Raw genomic sequence first — 17,911 nt, 5'->3', positions numbered from 1 at the left:
ATTCTGTGATTTTATATAAGTCTTAAAGGATTTATGCAGAAAGACAAAAGGGACTGTGGTATTAATATTCCAGTCATACAGAAATAACTCTAAATACAAGAATAGAATTTTCTAGGCGCTAGAAAAGGCCCACCCTTATGGTTATCCTTAAGTTCCTTGGTTCTTTTTTGGCATTCCTTAATCCCAATCAAGGCATTTCCTTGCTCAGGAGCACATTAATTTCCTATTGCCTATAGGATAAAACAAAAACTCCTTAGACTAGCATTTAAGGACTTCTACTCTCTGACCCCACACCTACCACACCTTTCTGACCTCATTTCTCAATACTCCTTCCCCCTTCCCCCCTTTCACAGTGCCCATGTTCCAATCAAGAGGGACTTCTAGGTGTTCATTTGTTCTGATGTTTTCCTGGCCATCCCCATATTTTATGGGACACTCCCTAACTATCTCAAAGGATCCTTGACTTCAATGAAGTTTTGCTTTTGTACAAAACAGGGCATATGAAATTGTGATATTAAGCTTTAGAAGTTTAAAGGTACGCTAACTATGGAGGCACCCCATTTTTGTGTAAACTTATACATATCTATTAATGCAATGTCTGGTTCTCTAATCAACGTCTGTTAATTTGTCGAAAGTTCTTAGAAAAATATGCACACAAGTCTCCAGGTAAAATTTTATTGCTCTTCATTACATGTGCCATCAGGTTTATATAAAGCATTTCTTGACTGAACGCTCCTTCTGCAATAGCATAGTGCTGTTTTGTTACTCAGAAGTAGGGGAAGAGAAAATTCTAATTTCAAGTACAGCTAGGTGGGAATGGCAAAGGTTACCCAAGGGTAACTTCAATTTATCTGTCTTTAGAGTACCAAAAGTAAAGGGTGGAGCTTTTTTGGTTGTATTTTGTTGTGGCTTTTACTTTTAGGGGATGCAAAAAGGGAAAATCCTATATACATTACTGTCATTCCCCAAGATTCCTTAAAATGGAAAACTCGGGGGTGGGGGAGGTGGGGGGAAGCAGGGAAGAGGAAGAAGGGGGAAGGAGTTTGTTAAGCCCAATTAAGAGAGAACCCAGTATACAAATACTTCTTCACAGCCCAGATGTCAGACCAGTAGAGATCATATGCTAAGCCTTATGGTGATCTTGCAAAACTTGCTCCTGGGAGGCTGAGTATCAAACAATAGTCCTAATCTGATAATCTTAAAGACTTTGAAAGTTCCCTTTGGGTACAAAGGGACATCCAAAACCCCACTTTAGGCCTGGCTTTAGAAACTGTTCCGGAGGCTGGCACTGAAGGTAGAGAGTCCCACACAATGTAGTTTTGGAAGTCATACTGTTAATGTCTTCCTGCTTTCACCCATTCGTGGATATATGCAGCTTCTAGCTTCCGGACCTCTATGACAGACACAGGGTCTGCTGGATTAGACCCTCTGGAACAGACAACACAAGGCAAGAAAGGTGAGTACTCTGCTTCGCCTTGTGCTAGGCCTTTAGGGGGTCTTCAAGCTCAGGGTTTGGTAAGAGCAAGAGAAAACAGGATTACAAGACACATGCAGGGGTAAGGGATACAGGCTGTGGCCCGAGAGGTAATCAAACTAGACTTTGATTTCATCCACATCATATTCTAACCACCAAACCATATTCCAGACTTTGCCTCTTCACTTCAGCTATCTCCCCTGCTCTGCACTTTGCCCCCCCTCTACTTTCCAGACTTCACCACTGAGTTTTGCTATGCTACCTTCCCTTCACATCTGTCCTCAACTTCAGCTTGTGTTGTCTCTCCACTCACTCCTGCCATTCGGATATAAGCTCTTTGATGAACAGGGATTGTATTTATTTTACTTGTGTGTACTTAGCAAAGTAACAAATGCTTGACTTAACTGTCCAAAATTTATTTCAACCTATTGGAGAATTACTTTCTCTTGTCTAAGAGATATTATCTTTGAGGATATTGGTCAAATGTAAATTCCATGAAATATTCTCTGATCTCCCTGCCTACAAGCACTTTTTACTTTTTGGAGGGGAGAGGTGGAAGAGAAGGAATCCAAACTAGTGATTTCAGTGACAGGAAAACACACAATCTACAATGCACAAGGGCCCCTATTCTGTAACTTAATCTTTATTACCTGAGTTGACAAAAGGTTCCGTAACTTGGCTCAATCAACAACCAATGTATCTCTGAGGCACTATTCGAACCAAAGACTTCAATTTCAGACAAAAGTTTGTCTCCATAACATATCAAGGCATTCCTAATCTCGTTGATACTTTTATTCCACTCTGTAGCATACTGTATCATTTCATTTAGCCTATTAGATTTCCCTAGGGCAGGAATCTCTGTCTTATTTGTCTTTTGTATTCTGTTTTCTTTGCATGTAATAGGTTCTTTAATTATTAGTTGGATCAATCGAATAAAATGTTTTATAAAAATCTGTTGGTTTTGTATACTGTCTAAAAACCTGCAAGCTTAGAGCTGACCCCAGGGTATCATCCACCATGGTCCAAGAAACAAGATATGATCCTCTGTACTCTTGTCGGGGTAGGATTTCGCTCTTGTGGGCAGAATACAGACAGAGGAAATTCAAGAAGCCCAGACTCCCTTACCTGAGATCTAGATGATGAGCTCCGCCTTGGATGGTGAGAGCGATCAAGGACGAACTCAAATTACTCCTTATCTGTTCAGGAGAAGGAAACCCCTCTGTAAAGTTGGAAGTTTTTCAGAAAAAGATGGGGGCTGATGTTAATTAACAACTCATGAAGAACACTATAATACAAAACCTTTGGGGTGCTCACAACACTCAGGAGAAGTAGCCAAGAGACAAGAGGTTCATTCAGTTATTTGTCCTGTGTGTCCGTCCTAATGGGGAAAGCTGGGCCAGCCTTGTCTGGCTCCTACCAGAATGGGAGCAGGGAGATTTGAAGGTTAGGCAGGTCAGGCCTATCCCTGGATTTGATCAATGGCCAAAAAAAAAAAAAAAAGGAAGGGTAGTAGAAGCTGGTGCCCAAGCTATTGTCAATCTTATTAAAGGGAATGGGGGGATGGCTTTTCCTGCCTCAACATAAATCACAGGATTCCCAGATACTTACCCCACCCCCTGCCCAGGGATCCAGATCTCCATTTGAAAATATAATGTTGCTTGCAGCTTTGAGATCTGAATAGGATGGGCAAAAGAAGTGAAAGCCAAAATTTACTCACTGAAAAGAGAGTCTGTTTGCTTATTATGATTGAGCAAAGTGCCAAGGGTGGAGTGTACAATCCTGAAGTCGGGGCATGGAAGAATGCTAGTTGCCCTCTTTTTTGAAGAGTGCCTCAAGTAGGCTAGGACACTCACAATCAGAATTCTAATCATGGAAGATGGACTGGTGTTACCGCCACAAGATGTAACAACAGTGTAGGGGAAAGGTGGCCGGTGACTTACTCTTCCCCCAGAAGTTGGTCTGCATCCAGCTTTTCCGGGGCCTGACACCCCACCTGGTGAAACAGTACTTCTCTCGAAGCTCATCAGTGAATGGGATCTTAGGGAACATGTCGGTTACATTATTGCTGTCAAAGGTGAGGTTGATCTCGGTGCAGGCCTGAAAAAGATCCCATTCCAAAAGATGCTGGGGCAGGGCAGGGCAGGGCAGAGAATTAGGGTTTCCATCCAGTCAGTCACCCTCCTGATTGTCCCCAGCCTTGTACCTGATAATCCCAGGCCTCTGCACTGGGGCCCGTGCCACAGCCTGTGGGGTCAGCACATTTGTGGTAAAGTTTATAGATATCAAAACATGGCTCTGTCCCAGAAGTATTGTAAAACAGTCCTAAAAGAGGGAAAGAAAAGGGTTTGGAGCATACATGCAGGGCTCAGACCATGTAGGTGATAGAAGCTATAAGGGAATTTCACTTTTCAGATAATTCACATGAATTCTTCTCTTCCCACACACCTACTACTGTACTCAAGGTTTTCCTCTCAGTGGTGTTTCAAGAACAAGTTGAATTTAAACACGGGACTAGGAAATCTTGGGAGTCTTTTATACTCCCAAAATGAAGCACTTTCCAGTCCTATTGGAAACAGGTGAATTTGCCATAAAAAATCAGTTCATCTAGTCTCAAGCTCCACCCCCTCCCATCAAAATGCTAATTTAATCTGTACAACACACTGCTGGAGGTGGCACTTTGCCTCTCCCTGGATCCACCAATATTAACAAGAGGAGGCAAGTCCAGGCTTGCCCAGATGACATTTAAGTCTGGCTGAAACAAGCCAATGGCAGTCGGGACCCTCTTTTCTTCTCCATGTTGACAAGAACTTCCCAGAAGACTCGGAGAAGAGCTTGGAGAGAGCAGTCAGCAGCCCCTGCCAGTACCATGTCGGCAGCTCAGCCTGTGGGATCAGCCACATATCCCCAGAAGCTGTTAGAAGCAGTTGGAGGTCTGTGGCAGCTGGGGCTCTTATGTGATGTGACCCTTGAAGCTGGTGGCGTCCATTTCCCTGCCCATCGAGTAGTCCTGGCCTCAGCCAGCTGCTACTGCCGGGCCCTTTTCCTGGGCCACGCAGGCCTGGAGACCACTGTCCAGCTGCAGGGCATTGAGCCTGCAGGGCTGGGGAACATGCTCAACTTTATCTACTCCGGGAAGCTGCATCTTTCAGCAGACAACCTCAAGGAGACAATGCAGGCAGCTGAGGTCCTGCTGGTTCGTGATGCCATTCGCCTCTGCTGTGCTTTCCAGGGCACCACCACAGCCCTACCTGGGAAGGTCACAGAAGAACCTCGAAATGAGCAACATGATGCACTGAGTGAGTTACTGGAGAGAATGGGGATGCTAGGGATACAGTGTTTGAGCTGATTTTGACTTGGTTGGGGGAGAATCCTGTAAGATTTCCAGAGGCTGCCAAGATACTAGGGCAGCTCCCCTTTCCATTGATGTCACCCACAGAGCCACCTGTCCTGGCCACAGCCACTATGGAGACTGATCTCACCTGTCCCGAGACCCTGAGCTACCACATGCATGTCGGCGCCCAGTCAGCCCTGCAGACTGAACATGGTTGCCCCCAAGTTACTGTCCCTACCCTGCTCGTCCTGGGAGGGCGTGGACCCAACAACCAGCTCAGTGGGGATGTGTGGGCCATGATGCTGGCTGATGGGACTTGGAGGCGAATGGGAAAGTTGGCCACACCACTGTACAATCACGCGGTGGCTGTGCTTAGTGGCTTCCTCTATGTCCTGGGAGGCCAGTCCAAGTTTGACCCAGCTGGCCAGCATCCATCCAGCGAGGTGAGAGCTTTACTTGAGGCCCCAGAGTAGAAGCGATCAGAGCTGAATATCGCTCTGCTTTGGAGAGCGTGATCCCAGCTACACTGAGACAAGAAGCCCGAGCTAGAGCCAGGTTCAGAATCCTGGGGAGAGCTCCCTGCGCCTGCAGTGACCTTTACAAAGGGCAAGGGCTTTCCCAAACACGTTCAGTCCTACTCTCTGAACTGCAGGGCTTCTGTAGCTGGGAATCCGGTCAGGGGAGAAGAGAGCAGTCATAGCCCAGTGATGCCCTTTTTTCCATCCCCCAAATCACCACGAGCCCTTTCTGGGGATCCCAGGCCTGGGGATCTCTGTCCTGCAGCTTCTGCCTGAGATCCAAATGGTCCCTCTGTCTAATAACTGGGGCTTCAAATTTCCCTTCTGGATGGGGCATCCAATAGGAGGGAGGGCCAAGTGAAAGGCTATGCCCCAGAACTCCAACTCTCTGCTCATGGTGCTCCCTGGACCCCTAGGTATTTCGATTTGATCCCCAGCATGGTACCTGGCTGCAGGTGGCCAGCATGCTCCAGAGGAGAAGCCGATTCCATGCAGCCGTGCTGGGCGAGGCGATTGTGGCTGTAGGCGGCGGGACACTTCTGGGGAAGCTCACTAGCACTGTGGAGGCTTACAAGCCCGTTCAAGACACCTGGACGTGGCTGGTGCCTTTCCCTCTGCCTGTGGCTGACCATGCTGGAACCACACATGAGGGCCTTCTCTATATAGCAGGTGAGCTACCTGAAAAATGGCTTCCCTTCCTTGGAGAAACTGAGGAAGGACAGGCGGAATGGGGGGTTGGGTGGGACAGAAGAATGGACAGAGAGAGAGGCCAAGCTTAGACAGGAATGGTATCCAAACTTTGACCCCCGATGGGAGCTTAAACAAGTGTGGGGACCGAGTACATAACACTAGTATATGGAAAAGAAACAAGAAATCCACTTTCTAGTAAACAGTCTAGTCTAAAAACATAAAGCAAGCTCCCCAGGGGTGGGGTAGAGTCAAGGGCTCTTAAGCTTGTAACACTGATCCCTTTGGCAGTCTAGTAGAGCCTATATACACTTTCTCCAAATAGTGTTTCTTTTAATGCAAAAAATAAAGTATCTAGATTAAAGGAAACTCCTCATATTGAAAGTTACTTAAACTGCACTTGAGAGTAAGACTTTATACATAGCTATATGCGTGCACATGCACACACATCTTCATATACAGGTATGTATGTATATATGTATTCAGACATATGGGGTAAAGGGAAGGAGAGAGGGAGAGAGCACCATTCATGGACCCCAGGGTAAGAACTCCTGGTCTAGATAAACCATGTCACTTATAAAGGATCATAAGGGAAAGCTGGGATAGGGCAGGATGGGATGGAGGCTCTGGGAACCAAGTCTCCAGAACCATGTCTGCCCTATTAAATATGAGGGATTTAGAGTTCCCCAGAGGTTCAGAACTATATGACTTCTCTCATTCTGCCTTGCCCATTTTTTCCCTTCCAAGGTGGCTTCTCTTCGGGTAAGACCTTAAACCTAGTGAGCAGTTACCTTCCACGTCTGCATCGCTGGATTCCCAACCACCCACTGACTTTCTCCCGCTGTGAACACAGCCTTGCAGCTTCCAGGAACACCCTTTTCTGTGTTGGAGGCCGGACCCTTAGCCCAGTGAGTGTCATGGAGAGAACCTGAAGTGTAGGGGAGGGTTGGGCTTAGTTTAACTGAGCAAGGGTTGCATAGAGGGCCAGCCACTAAGTATTGTAACCCACCCCATTCATCTCCAAACTCATTTCCATCTTATAGATGAAAAAACTGAGATCTCACAGGAGTCCTTAAGGTCATGCAGATAGCTCATGGGATAGCCAGAATCCAGGTCTCCTGATAATCACACCATAAGGCCCTGAGAATCCTGGTATTCTTGGGAACTCCGGGGGCTCCAAAGTTCAGGCAGCGAGATATGACTGATAACCACTCATGTGCACAGGCAGGGGCATGGATCCATGTTGCTGAGACAGAGTGCTACAGCCCAAGCACAGACCAGTGGACAGTTCTGCGTCTTATCTCCCTGGGCCGGTGCCAGCTGAGCATGGTTGGGCATGAGGACCAGCTCTATGTCACAGGTGGGGGCTTTCTGGGCACCAGGACCAAGGAGGCTACAGTCCTGGTGTCCAAGCCAGCGGGCTGGGCCTGGCAGGAGGTGGGCTTCCTGCCACAGCCACTGCTAGATCATGCTTCTTGCATCTTTGCTCTACCTCCTGTGGAGTTCCAGCTCCACGGGAGAGAAACCTCCCTAAATCGAATTACCAATGAAGAGCAGACAAGGCTTGCAGCAAAGTTACAACCAGTGAGGGAGAAAGGCTGCCCACCTTAATCTAGCCTCCCTCCTCTGAGCATCAGTGTGCCCACATGGGTACCAGTGAACTACAAAATAAAGATGAACACAACTCAATCCAGGTGCCCTAGTAGGGTTGTTGGGCAAAACAAGTGGAGGGGGGAGTCCTGGACTCCGGCATCACCAGTTCCAACACTGACCTTTAGGGGTACAACCCAGAACAGAGATGACAGGCACAGGTGTGGCTGAGCATCAGAGCCCTGGGCGAGGGCAGAGGGAGGGCTCAAGGGACAGCTCCCCACTACTACTCCCTATGCATTTCAGGGCCTCAGTAACTGAGACATTGCCACAACACATCTCCCTAAAGCTGCTAGTCAGCAAGCTGAGATGGCTCCTCTCCCCCTGGCCCTCACCTGTAAAATGATGGGGCTGGCCTAGGACAATCTGTGACCGCAAGCATTCACATAACAATGTTTTGCAAAGCACTTCATATACCTGATCCTCCCATGAGGTAAGGGCTATTATTCCCATTTTTACACATGAGGAAACACAAGTACTCTAACACCAGACTTGCCCAAAGTCATGTACTTAGGAGGTATCTGGATGTCTCCCCGACTCCCAGGCCAGCATTCCTGCTGTTGTGAGCTCTCCTTTCTACTCTTCCCTACTCCTTATTGTTCCTCCTGCACCCCCCTTACTATCATCTCTGCCCTTTTCTCCCCTCCCTGATGGTTTCCTTGCCACTTCTCTGCTCAGGCTGGGGTGCCAGTAAAAAGGAGAGTAAAAGGAACAGCTGGCCAGAGAGTGCTGGGATTACACCATGAAACAACTCTGCTGTGTGAACATGAAATCCTCAACCAGCCCTAAACCTGATTTCTCACAGAATACACCAGCCCAGGAATGGCCATTCAAAATTTGTCTGCACTAGGGGGAGGGAATTGGCAGAATCCCTTCCACCTAGGAGACTTACAGACCCAGCTCATCATGGGGAAGTGAAGACTTACCGGCCAGGTCCCTGAGCCCCTGGATCTGGTTCTTTGCACGAAGGAGCCGATCACATCCCACCTGGTGAGAGACATGTTGGTCAGTCTCCCTACTTATCTTAGTGGAGAACAGAGTTCAGGAACTGAGGCGGAGACACAAGAATTCCAGGACCATAGTCTTCTTCTACTTTCATTATCTCTGGCACAAACTGGGAGAATGATCTTGCTGATATGGTAGAGAACTTTGGTCCCTAGATAAAATTTGGATGGCTCATACCCTGGGTTATGAAGGCAGTAGGAGAAGTGATGGTAGAAACAAAATCTATTTCTTTTTAAAAAGCCTTGAGTCTTGGGGTAGCTAAATGGCACCATGTGGCCTCATACTTAATACTTCCTAGCTGTGTGATCCTGGGCCAGTCACTTAACAAAAGCCTTGAGTCTGAATCCCAGCTCTGCTGTTTGTTGCCTATGTGATTCCAGTCAGTCACTTCAAGTTCCTCTGTAAAATGAGGAATAGCTGCTCTGTCAGATTCCCTTCAGTTCTCAATCCTCTAAGTTTTAAACTTAGAAGCATCTGGACTTCAGCCTGGATTCATTGTTCCTCCTTATCCTTGTTTTGGGAAGCTGTTGTGGCCGTGGACCTAGCCAGGAACATCTTGCCACAAATCTCTGCCTCTTTCTATCTGCTGGGATTTTGTTCTTTAAGAACAAGAGTCCCCAGCTTGTGTTGCGGGTAGCTCCGGCAGATATTTTTCCACTCTCTCCCCCAACATCCAATGGCTCCTGGGACTCCTTACCTTGACAGGATTGGCTGGGAAATGGCCCATGAAATCAGTGGGGTAGGGGTAGTCCATCATTGTGATCATGGTGAAGGCATTTCGGGCAAACTCAAACAGTTGGGTGATGGCTGAGTCACTTGAAGGCTGCGTGCAAGTACCCATTTCCTGGCTGATTTTGTCAAAGGCTTTGAGGAGGAGAAGAAATGTTCCAGTCATCACATCCCAAGCGGAGGGTATTGTCTGAGCAAAAGGAGCTAAGATGGTATTCTGAATCTAATGTGCACATTTTCCCCTCAGCCAGCTCAGGGTCCAAGTCAGGGTGGTAGTAAGACGGGCTCCTGAGTCCTGGGCAATTTTCTCACCCCACGGAGCAATGACCACTAATGCCTATGGCAGGATCGTTCAGGGGAAGGAGCAGTGAACAAGGAATTGGGACCCAGGACTCTGTACTGCCAACTCACTGTGACCTGGGCAGGTGACCTGTGGCCTCAGGGGTTTTATTACTGAAATGAGGCTACATTCCCAGCTTTGCTTCTGTTCAGAGATACTCAATTACCAAATAGTTTGGTATATAGGAAACTACTGACATGGGGAAGAATTATTACTGTTACCTTGCTGAAGATACAGGTCTTTGATCAGTCTGAAGGCTTCTCGCACACCCTGCGCACATTTGGGGCTATAGTTCTCAAAGTCCTGGGGGAAGGAGGGGGAGAGGGAGGAAAAGCCCAAAGCATGTGAATTCCCCGTTTATTTCTTGCTTCAAGCCAAACCCTGTGCCTTTGCCCTGGGGAAAGTTATGGCAGTGCAGGGCACAGAGGTGAGCTGTAATGGAAGGATCTATAATGACCCCAATTCAATGTAATTCAACATTTTAAGGCAAAAATAAAACAATCCTTGTAAGGAGCTCACATGCTAGTCCGTGGGATACAAGTACATGGATGAGTATAATATGAGGTTGTTAAAGGGTTGCTGGCTACATAATGCCAGGAGGTGCCAACCTCTGGGCAAGGGCTGCTGCTGGGACCACAAAGGCTCCTGCAGACTGGGGGGGCCGGTCCAACTTACAGCAGTAACATCTCTGAAGAACTGGCTGGAGTCCCCAATGCCAGCAATGGAGAGCACAGGAGCACTGGCAGCCAGTGCCCCAGCCACTAGGTTGGGGTACTTCATCCTCATGTAGGCACTGAGCATCCCTCCATAACTGGGGAGACAAGAGAAGGCTTTGCCTGAGATACTCCTGCCTCCTGACTCTCCCGAACACATCCCTCTCCTCCTGCCAGGTCGAAACCCTTACTATTCCACTGGAAATACTCCAATATAAGATGGGGGTTATGACACTGGTGCTATCTACTTCACTAAATGCAGAGTGTCTGAATTGTGAAATCCTTCATGAAAAGGAGCTGGTATTACTATTGCAATTCCACCCATTCTTCAAAGCCTACTCTACTGCAATATCTGTCATATGTGCCGTCTTCCACTACCATGCCCAGAGAGCAGCCACAATCACCCAAGAAGAACAGGGGCACAGAACGAATTTTAGAACCCACAAGAAGTCCTCCTGAGTCTGGGACAGGTCCCTGTAGTCTTTCTGGCCTTCAGTTTCTTTATCTGAAGACAGGAATACTCATTTCTCTTCTAGAGAGTGTTGGGAGAATTAAATAAAATGACTTCACAAGAGAAACAAAAATTGTATCTTCCAAAGGCAGGTATTCTCAGCAGCCAAACAACGAGCATTTTATAAAAGCAGCTCCTTTGGGCCAAGCAGTGTGCCAAGAGCCCCTGTCCTCGAGGAAATAGGCCGGGGGTTCAGAATCCATACAGGAAGATTTTGAGTTAAAGGCACAGGTAGCTGGAGGGATCAGGAAGGGTTATATGTATGATATGGTGCTTGAGCTGAGCCTTGAACAAAACCAGGATTCTAAAACAAAGGGGAGGAGGAAATGTACTCCTGGAATGGCAAAGAGACAGGACAAAGGCTCTGAGAGGAAATAGATGAGAAATAGCAAGAGGATCAGTTTGGCTCAAATGGAGAAAATGTGATGGTGAGTAAAGTTTAATAAGCCTGGGAAGACAGGCTGAAGCCAGGTCATGAAAATCCAAACAAAGAATTTGCTCTTTGGGGTACTAAGGAGCCATGGCAGGCTACTGAGTGATGGAGTAAGGGCTGAGTAAGCACTGACAGCTTCATGAAGGAATGGCTTGGAGCAAAAGGAGGCTTAAGGAAGGAAGATCCACCAAGAGGCAAGTGCAATAATCCAGGGGAAAAGTCAATGAGGGGATGAGCTGTGGGTGTGACAGTGGGGAGAAGGGGATACTGGATGTAGGGGTAAGATGGAAGCATCAAGGATGAGTAAGGTTTTAAACCCAAGTGGCTGAAAGGATGATGATGTCCCCAACAGAAATATGGAAGTCTGGCTGATGCTGAGTTTGGGAGGAAGAGTTAGTGAGTTGTTTTGGATTTAATTATTTTCATTCTAAGTTGAGTTTATTATGCCTAGGGTATATCCAGTACAAAACATCCAATATCCAATAGGATCTTCATTTCTAAGTGTCACCAACTGGCAGAGAGGTAGCAGGGACTGAATATAATCAGCCCATTCTAGAGTTTGGATTATCCCTTGGAAGCCAGAACCAGGGCAGACCATTTAGGAAAACCAGAGAGCTGACACATCCCCCAAACTGTGCTGTAGTGTTCCACTCTACTAGCAACTTCTGATAAAGTAGGCACTGAGATTCTATCTTTAGATAAGGTAAAGGGCACAGAGGAAAAGTCTTGAGACTCGTAAGGCCAGTGGGGCTGAGTCTAGAAGGCCCCTGTATTTGAGATTTACCCCAAAGGTTAAGCTTGGGAAATATCTGCTGTCCCTTGGCAACCACGTGGCTCCTTAGGAACATACCTGCCTCCAAAGGTGATAACAGACACGTTTTCAGCCTTGTACTCCTTTTGCAGAGCCTGGATCAGCACAGCAAAGTCAGCCAAGGCCTGCTCTACTGTAAGCAGAGCTGTATTTCCCTTTCTGGTGGACTGGACCCCAAATGGAAGGGACTTTCCATAGTAGCGCTGGAGAATAAGAACAAAAACCAGATTGAGCCCAGAATCCCATCTCAGCCCACCATCTGGCCCGACTGGCCAAGACCATTAAGTTGACCCCGGTAGGTCTCATGAGGTCACAGCACATCCACTGCATAGAGTAACTCAATCTCCTTTCTGAGTACCAAAGGGTTTTTGCCAGATCCCAGCCTGTTAAAATATGATGATGGCAGGAATGGAGTATACCAGGAGCCAGATTATATCTTTCAGGTACCAAAAACTATTCAAAATATTTTCATTCCAACTGTAAACAAAACATAACTATCTGATTGTGAACTGAATGAAAATAACTAAATAGACAACTTTTCTTTTAAAGCCTGAATAGAAGTTGATTCTATCAGGACTTTCTGAAGAGGGGCCAGACAAAAAGACTGTCCTTGGGCCCAATGGCTGATGTCCTGATAAAAAGCAGAGCTGCAGTGAGATGAACCAAAATATACCTCAAAGGGAGAAAATTAAGGGCATGATCTGTTCTTCTTCTTGACTGGAGAGTCAGTCTCCTGTTACCTGACCAGGAAAGAGCCCCAAGCCTCAGAAACAGTCACACCATACCCACATGTTCAGCAAAAATGACCAGAGCCTTCTCAACTGATGCTAGCTCCAGAATGAAATCGCAGTTACTGGCAAAGGCCCAGACATCAGCTTCATTTCCCGTATAAAAAAATATTGGTCCTGTTCCCTTCTTCCAGAACTTCTCTGTAAGACAGACCAAGAGAAAGAGATAGGACATTCTCTAACCATCAAAGAAAACATTCTAAGGTGTCCCCTTCAGGGAAAAGGCTTGTTGTAGTTTAAGAAAATCAGATTTGGACTTTAAATCAGAAGCTAGATTTCTTCTCACCCCACACTCCCAGGAGCCCTAAGACTAGTTAATTTCAAAAAAAAAAAAATGATTAATCCACAGGGGATCCAAACTAAACCAAAACAGTCTCTCCCCTCAAGGGGCTTATGTTCTACAGGGCAGGCTGAGGTATCACACAGAGGCCCTGAAGTTTCCCCATTCACAGGCCTCTCTAGGCTGAACAGTTTGCAGAAAGCCAGCCTGGAGAAGTGAGTCTTCCACTACCCATACTTAACTATCCATATTCTCAACTATTCAGCCAATATGTGTATACATGTATGTACAAAATTGTGTGTGTGCGTGTGTGTGTTTGTGTATAGTAATTATTTCTGTGGGGAGGGCCCTAGGTGGGATCCCCCTGCCCCATTTTCTTTGCCAGACCTCACCTGTCACCAGGAACCGCTGGAGGAATGTTTTGTTGCCATAACTTTCAAAGTTGAAATGATCCAAAATCTGCTCAAAGTATCGCTCTTGGAAGTCCACTTGGGAGGCTCCTTGAACAGGGGAAGGGCCATACTGGATTAGCAGCTATGCCAGCCAAGGGACCTGGGACTCAGGGCTTGGAGGACACCTTGGGGTGATGCAGGTAGAAAGGCTAAGAAGCCAAGGGGAAAGAAAGGAGATAACCTCAGGGGAAGGAATGGTAAGGGAGCTGAATGCAAGGTTATGTGTGCACAGGGAAAGACAGGGAAGTGAAGGCAGGGATGGGATTTAAGAGGTCAGGAAATCCATTTTGGTGGGGCTGCTAGGAGGCTGACCTCTAAATTCTGAAACCTTCTTAAGAACTCACCAGCTCATCAAAGTTTGGGGGAAAGATTTGGGAAGGGGATTCGTTTCAATTCAACAAACATCATCTGCTTAGATGCAAAGTACAGTGCTTGGTGCTGGGAAACAATGATGAAATAGTTCTGGTCTTAAAAGCTTACATTCTCCTGGAGAGCAATAACACACACAGATTCAAGTTATATACAAGTATATATATATATATATACACACATACATACATATATACATATGTATGTATATATATATTCAAGTTATATACAAGTTATATACTTTTCAAAAGATAAAGAGTGATAAAGCTGAGGCACTCCAGAAAGAACTCATGGAAGAAGGCACCTGAGTTAGGCTGAAAGAAGCTATGAAAGGACAGATATGAGCGAGTGCTTTCCAGACATGGCGGGGGAGGGGAGAGAGGTTGGCAGTGCAAAGACATGGAAGGGAGAAAGGAAATGTTATAAGGAAACAGGCAACAACTATCAGGCCAGCTTAAGTGAAATGGAGGGTGTGGAAGGGAGTAATATGGATATTGGAAATGCAGGTGATAGGAAGCCTCAAATACCAGGATGGGTATTTCATATTTTATCCTAGAGGCAAGAAAGAGTCACAGAAGATTCTTGAGTGGGGAGTGTTTTAGGAGTCTCAATTGGACAGTGTTTTGGAAAATGGTCTAAAGAATCTACTGCAATGGCCAGAGGTAATGAGTGCCTGGGTAAAAGCTGTGTGAGTGGAGACAAGTAAGGAGACACGAGTGAGATCACTGAGGGAGAAGACCAAGATGTGCCTAGTGATTGTGCCACTGAAGACTCATCTTCCCCAAGTTCAAATGTGGCCTCAGACTCTTACTAGGGGGTGACTCTGGGCAAATCACTTAACCCTCTTTGCTTCAATTTCCTCATCTGTAAAATGAGCTGGAGTGGAAAAAAGCAAATCACACAGTATTTTTGCCAAGAAAACTCTAAATGGGGTCACAAAGAGTTGGGTATGATCGACAGACAACTAAACATAAAAAATAAATAAATAATAGAGGAATTCATAAATAAATCACATTCTAAAACTAGTTGACAATATTAGAAAACTAAGTCAAGAGATAGTAAAGAGCTACAAAAATGATTGAGTTTGCAAACCTGGATGACTGAAAGAACAATGGTGCCCTAAACAGAAATAAAGAAGGTTGGAAGAGGGGAAGGTTTGAGGGGAAATAGAAAGAATTTTTTGGATATGCTTTATTTGAAATAGTGATCCAGGTGGAGTTGTCAGCATGGTGACAACATGGCATGCGGATTCCGGGAAGAAATTAGGGGTGTGGATGTGTGTATGTGTATACAGAGACAGATTAAGAGAGGAGAGATGGACACACAGAGAGACAGGGAGAAAGGGAGAGAAGAAGAGGGAGAGGGAAGAAGAGAGAGACAGAAAGAGAGAGACGAGAGAGGGAGAAGGGAGAGAAAGAAGGGGGAGATAAAGAGATAGAGACAGAGACAAAGAGAGGGAGGGAGAAAGAGAAGGAAGATACTGAGAGAGGGAGGGAGAGACAGAGAGAGGGACAAAGAGAGAGACAAAGAGAGGGAGAAAGAGAGAAAGAGAAGGAGGGAGGGAGGAGAGAGAGAGGGAGAGAGGGCACTATACAGAGCTTCAAGATGTGCTGATATCCTATACAGTAATCCACCACTAGGAAGCCAGGGCCTACCTGGGCATCTTGGCTTGGATGCCACCTCACCACCAGCACTCCCAAATTAATCCATTCAGCTTTGAAACTGTCCTACAGGTGATATTAGCTAACAAAAAACACTCAGAAGCTAGATGGCACATGACTAGGGCAGGCTCTGGAGTCACCGAGAACTGAATTCAAATCCTGGCTCACTTAGTGGTGATTCTAGGCAAGTCACTTAATGTCTCTTGCCCTTAGTTTGTTCAAATTAGCAAAACAGGGCAAAAAACCACAAGCAACCTTAAAGAATTGCTGTGAAGCCCAGATGAGGTAACTGATCAAAGCGCTTTGCAAACTTTAAAGCGCTGTCTAAAGCTGGTTATACCTAACTGGTCATGGCTTACAATTCACATCCAGGCTGTCTGTTACCAGAAAATAAATACGGCCAAGAAATCCGGTTATCTGCTCTCCCTTCCCCTCCCCCCCGCACAGAGCGGGGCTCCTTTGCTGGCCAGCACTCCCCTAGCTTTCTCCTTGTATCTGTTCGCTCGCAACAGAACCAGTCCCTCCAGCACCTAGCTCCTGCCTGGCACACAGTAGGCCCGCACAATGACGGGTACAGAGTATGCTCCGATGACTACCCCTGTATTCTAGTAGAGGAGAAAGTCAAGTTCACTCCGAGAGGCGAAGGGGAACGGGTCAGGGAATCAGGGTAAGATGGGTTGGGGGTGCAGAACTTGGAGGACTTTGCGAACGTGGCGTTTGGGGGAGGCACTGGGGAATTTGGGGGTTGTTCTGGAAGAGCAGAAGTAAGGGGGACCGCTGGGGGGGGCAATTCCCGGAGAAGGGAGCTTGGGAAATTCGGGGTGCTGAGTTTGGGGAGGGTCTTGGAAATACGAAGGGAGGAGCTGTGGCCACTCACCCCAGGACTCCCCGCTGCTCGGGCCCGGGCCCAGCCCCAGCCCCAGCAGCAGCCAGGTGACAGTGAGGCTGGGGCCCCTCCAGGCGGCGGACACGCGGCTCCCCATGCCCATGATTGCAGTCCTCGGTTCTGCCCGCCCGGATTGGGACATAGCCGACTGTCACATGACAGACGCCCACGTGATTCCACGGACTAGGAAACCGGTCAGGCGGGCGGAGCCTCGTGGGAGCGCCGGACGTCAGGGCTCCTCTTTCCTGGGTGACATCCGTTTAATGGGCGCAGCGGCCGTTGGCTCATTTTCCCCATCCTTTTAAGGGACGCAGCATTTGTGGGCTCAAATTCCCCACGCATTCAATGGGTGCAGCGCCTCCTGCTGGTTCCCTGGTCGAGGGAGGCCGGGGGCGGGGGCGGGAGTGAATGGATCTTCTAGGTCATCCTCTACTGGGCCGTGGATCTTCAAGTTCCAGGTCACCTGACCCGAGTTCCGCGCTCTTGGTGCTTCCACAGCAAAGCTGGGGCGCGCGGAGGAAGACTTGGGGGTGACGCCTTCCTTTCACAGATATGGAGACTGAGGCAAAGCGCGGTCAAGTCGTGTGTAGCCACAGAACTTTCGGCTCCGGGCACGCGGCTCTCGGACCCAGGTGTGCTGCACCGCAGCCCGGCTCTCCGGCCATGGGCAGGGCGGTGTCCTGTGCGCCGGCCACGCCAATTGGGACCCGCGTCTCCAGCCAACGCCACAGGGGGCGGCGGATTTTGCACGCTGGACGCCTCTGGGGCTCCTCGCCAGGTTGGGGAAGGCAAGAGTCACACTGGAACGGTCAGAGCCCCCAAGGCCGGGCCAGTCAAGGACAAAGATGACCGTCTCCCTCCCCGCCCCCCATTCAATAAACTGCCCTGGCTCTGTATCCCCAAGGTCCCTACAACTGGTGGCAGTAAACCTGGTAGAGACCTGGGCCTGAAATCAGGAAGACCTGGTTTTTAAGACTACCAGAGAAGCTTGCTAGCTGTGTAACCCTGGCCAAGTCAACTGGCCTCTACTTGCCTCAGTTTCCTCAACTGTAAAATGGGAACAATAATGTTAAAAGCTGACATGCCAAAAGCTAGGCCTCCTGCACCAAATTAGCCAACTTGCCAATGCAAAGGAAAAGTTCTTGAAGAAAATTAAAAGTGTATTTTTTAGCAATAAAAGTATGTTTAATTAAAGCATATACATTTTTAGTCCTAGTACTATTCCACACTTAATAGACTACAATATAATGTAAAAACTCTAAAAATCCTTTGA

The 17,911-nt window shown here is 47.4% G+C and overlaps 2 protein-coding genes across 2 annotated transcripts; one reads left to right on the top strand and one right to left on the bottom strand.

The window, feature by feature from the left end:
- Positions 1–661: 661 nt before the first annotated feature.
- Positions 662–16,818, bottom strand: DPP7 (dipeptidyl peptidase 7). The gene is made up of 13 exons (XM_051976919.1): positions 16,630–16,818; positions 13,663–13,770; positions 12,992–13,131; positions 12,242–12,405; positions 10,410–10,545; positions 9,956–10,037; positions 9,363–9,529; positions 8,587–8,647; positions 3,678–3,796; positions 3,415–3,571; positions 3,083–3,147; positions 2,600–2,670; positions 662–1,428 (listed from the first exon to the last, which is right to left on the bottom strand). The coding sequence occupies exons 1-13, from the start codon at positions 16,778–16,780 to the stop codon at positions 1,335–1,337; spliced, it is 1,515 nt and encodes a 504-aa protein (XP_051832879.1). The 5' UTR covers positions 16,781–16,818; the 3' UTR covers positions 662–1,334.
- On the top strand, positions 3,803–7,699 carry LOC127549104 (kelch-like protein 13). The gene is made up of 5 exons (XM_051976918.1): positions 3,803–4,770; positions 4,911–5,248; positions 5,740–5,992; positions 6,758–6,918; positions 7,235–7,699. The coding sequence occupies exons 1-5, from the start codon at positions 4,269–4,271 to the stop codon at positions 7,619–7,621; spliced, it is 1,641 nt and encodes a 546-aa protein (XP_051832878.1). The 5' UTR covers positions 3,803–4,268; the 3' UTR covers positions 7,622–7,699.
- Positions 16,819–17,911: the final 1,093 nt, after the last annotated feature.

Source organism: Antechinus flavipes, chromosome 2, assembly GCF_016432865.1.
Source record: "Antechinus flavipes isolate AdamAnt ecotype Samford, QLD, Australia chromosome 2, AdamAnt_v2, whole genome shotgun sequence".
Lineage (NCBI taxonomy): Eukaryota > Metazoa > Chordata > Mammalia > Dasyuromorphia > Dasyuridae > Antechinus > Antechinus flavipes.
This window is presented reverse-complemented; position numbering and strand designations above follow the sequence as displayed.

Coding starts and splice junctions, on each gene's coding strand:
- LOC127549104 (XM_051976918.1), top strand. CDS start 4,269: ATGTTGACAAGAACTTCCCAGAAGACTCGGAGAAGAGCTTGGAGAGAG. Junction 4,771..4,910: donor TGAGCAACATGATGCACTGA/GTGAGTTACTGG, acceptor TGTCACCCACAG/AGCCACCTGTCCTGGCCACA. Junction 5,249..5,739: donor GCCAGCATCCATCCAGCGAG/GTGAGAGCTTTA, acceptor CTGGACCCCTAG/GTATTTCGATTTGATCCCCA.
- DPP7 (XM_051976919.1), bottom strand. CDS start 16,780: ATGTCCCAATCCGGGCGGGCAGAACCGAGGACTGCAATCATGGGCATG. Junction 12,406..12,991: donor TGGTCATTTTTGCTGAACAT/GTGGGTATGGTG, acceptor CTTATTCTCCAG/CGCTACTATGGAAAGTCCCT. Junction 2,671..3,082: donor ATCCCTGGGCAGGGGGTGGG/GTAAGTATCTGG, acceptor TCTCCTGAACAG/ATAAGGAGTAATTTGAGTTC.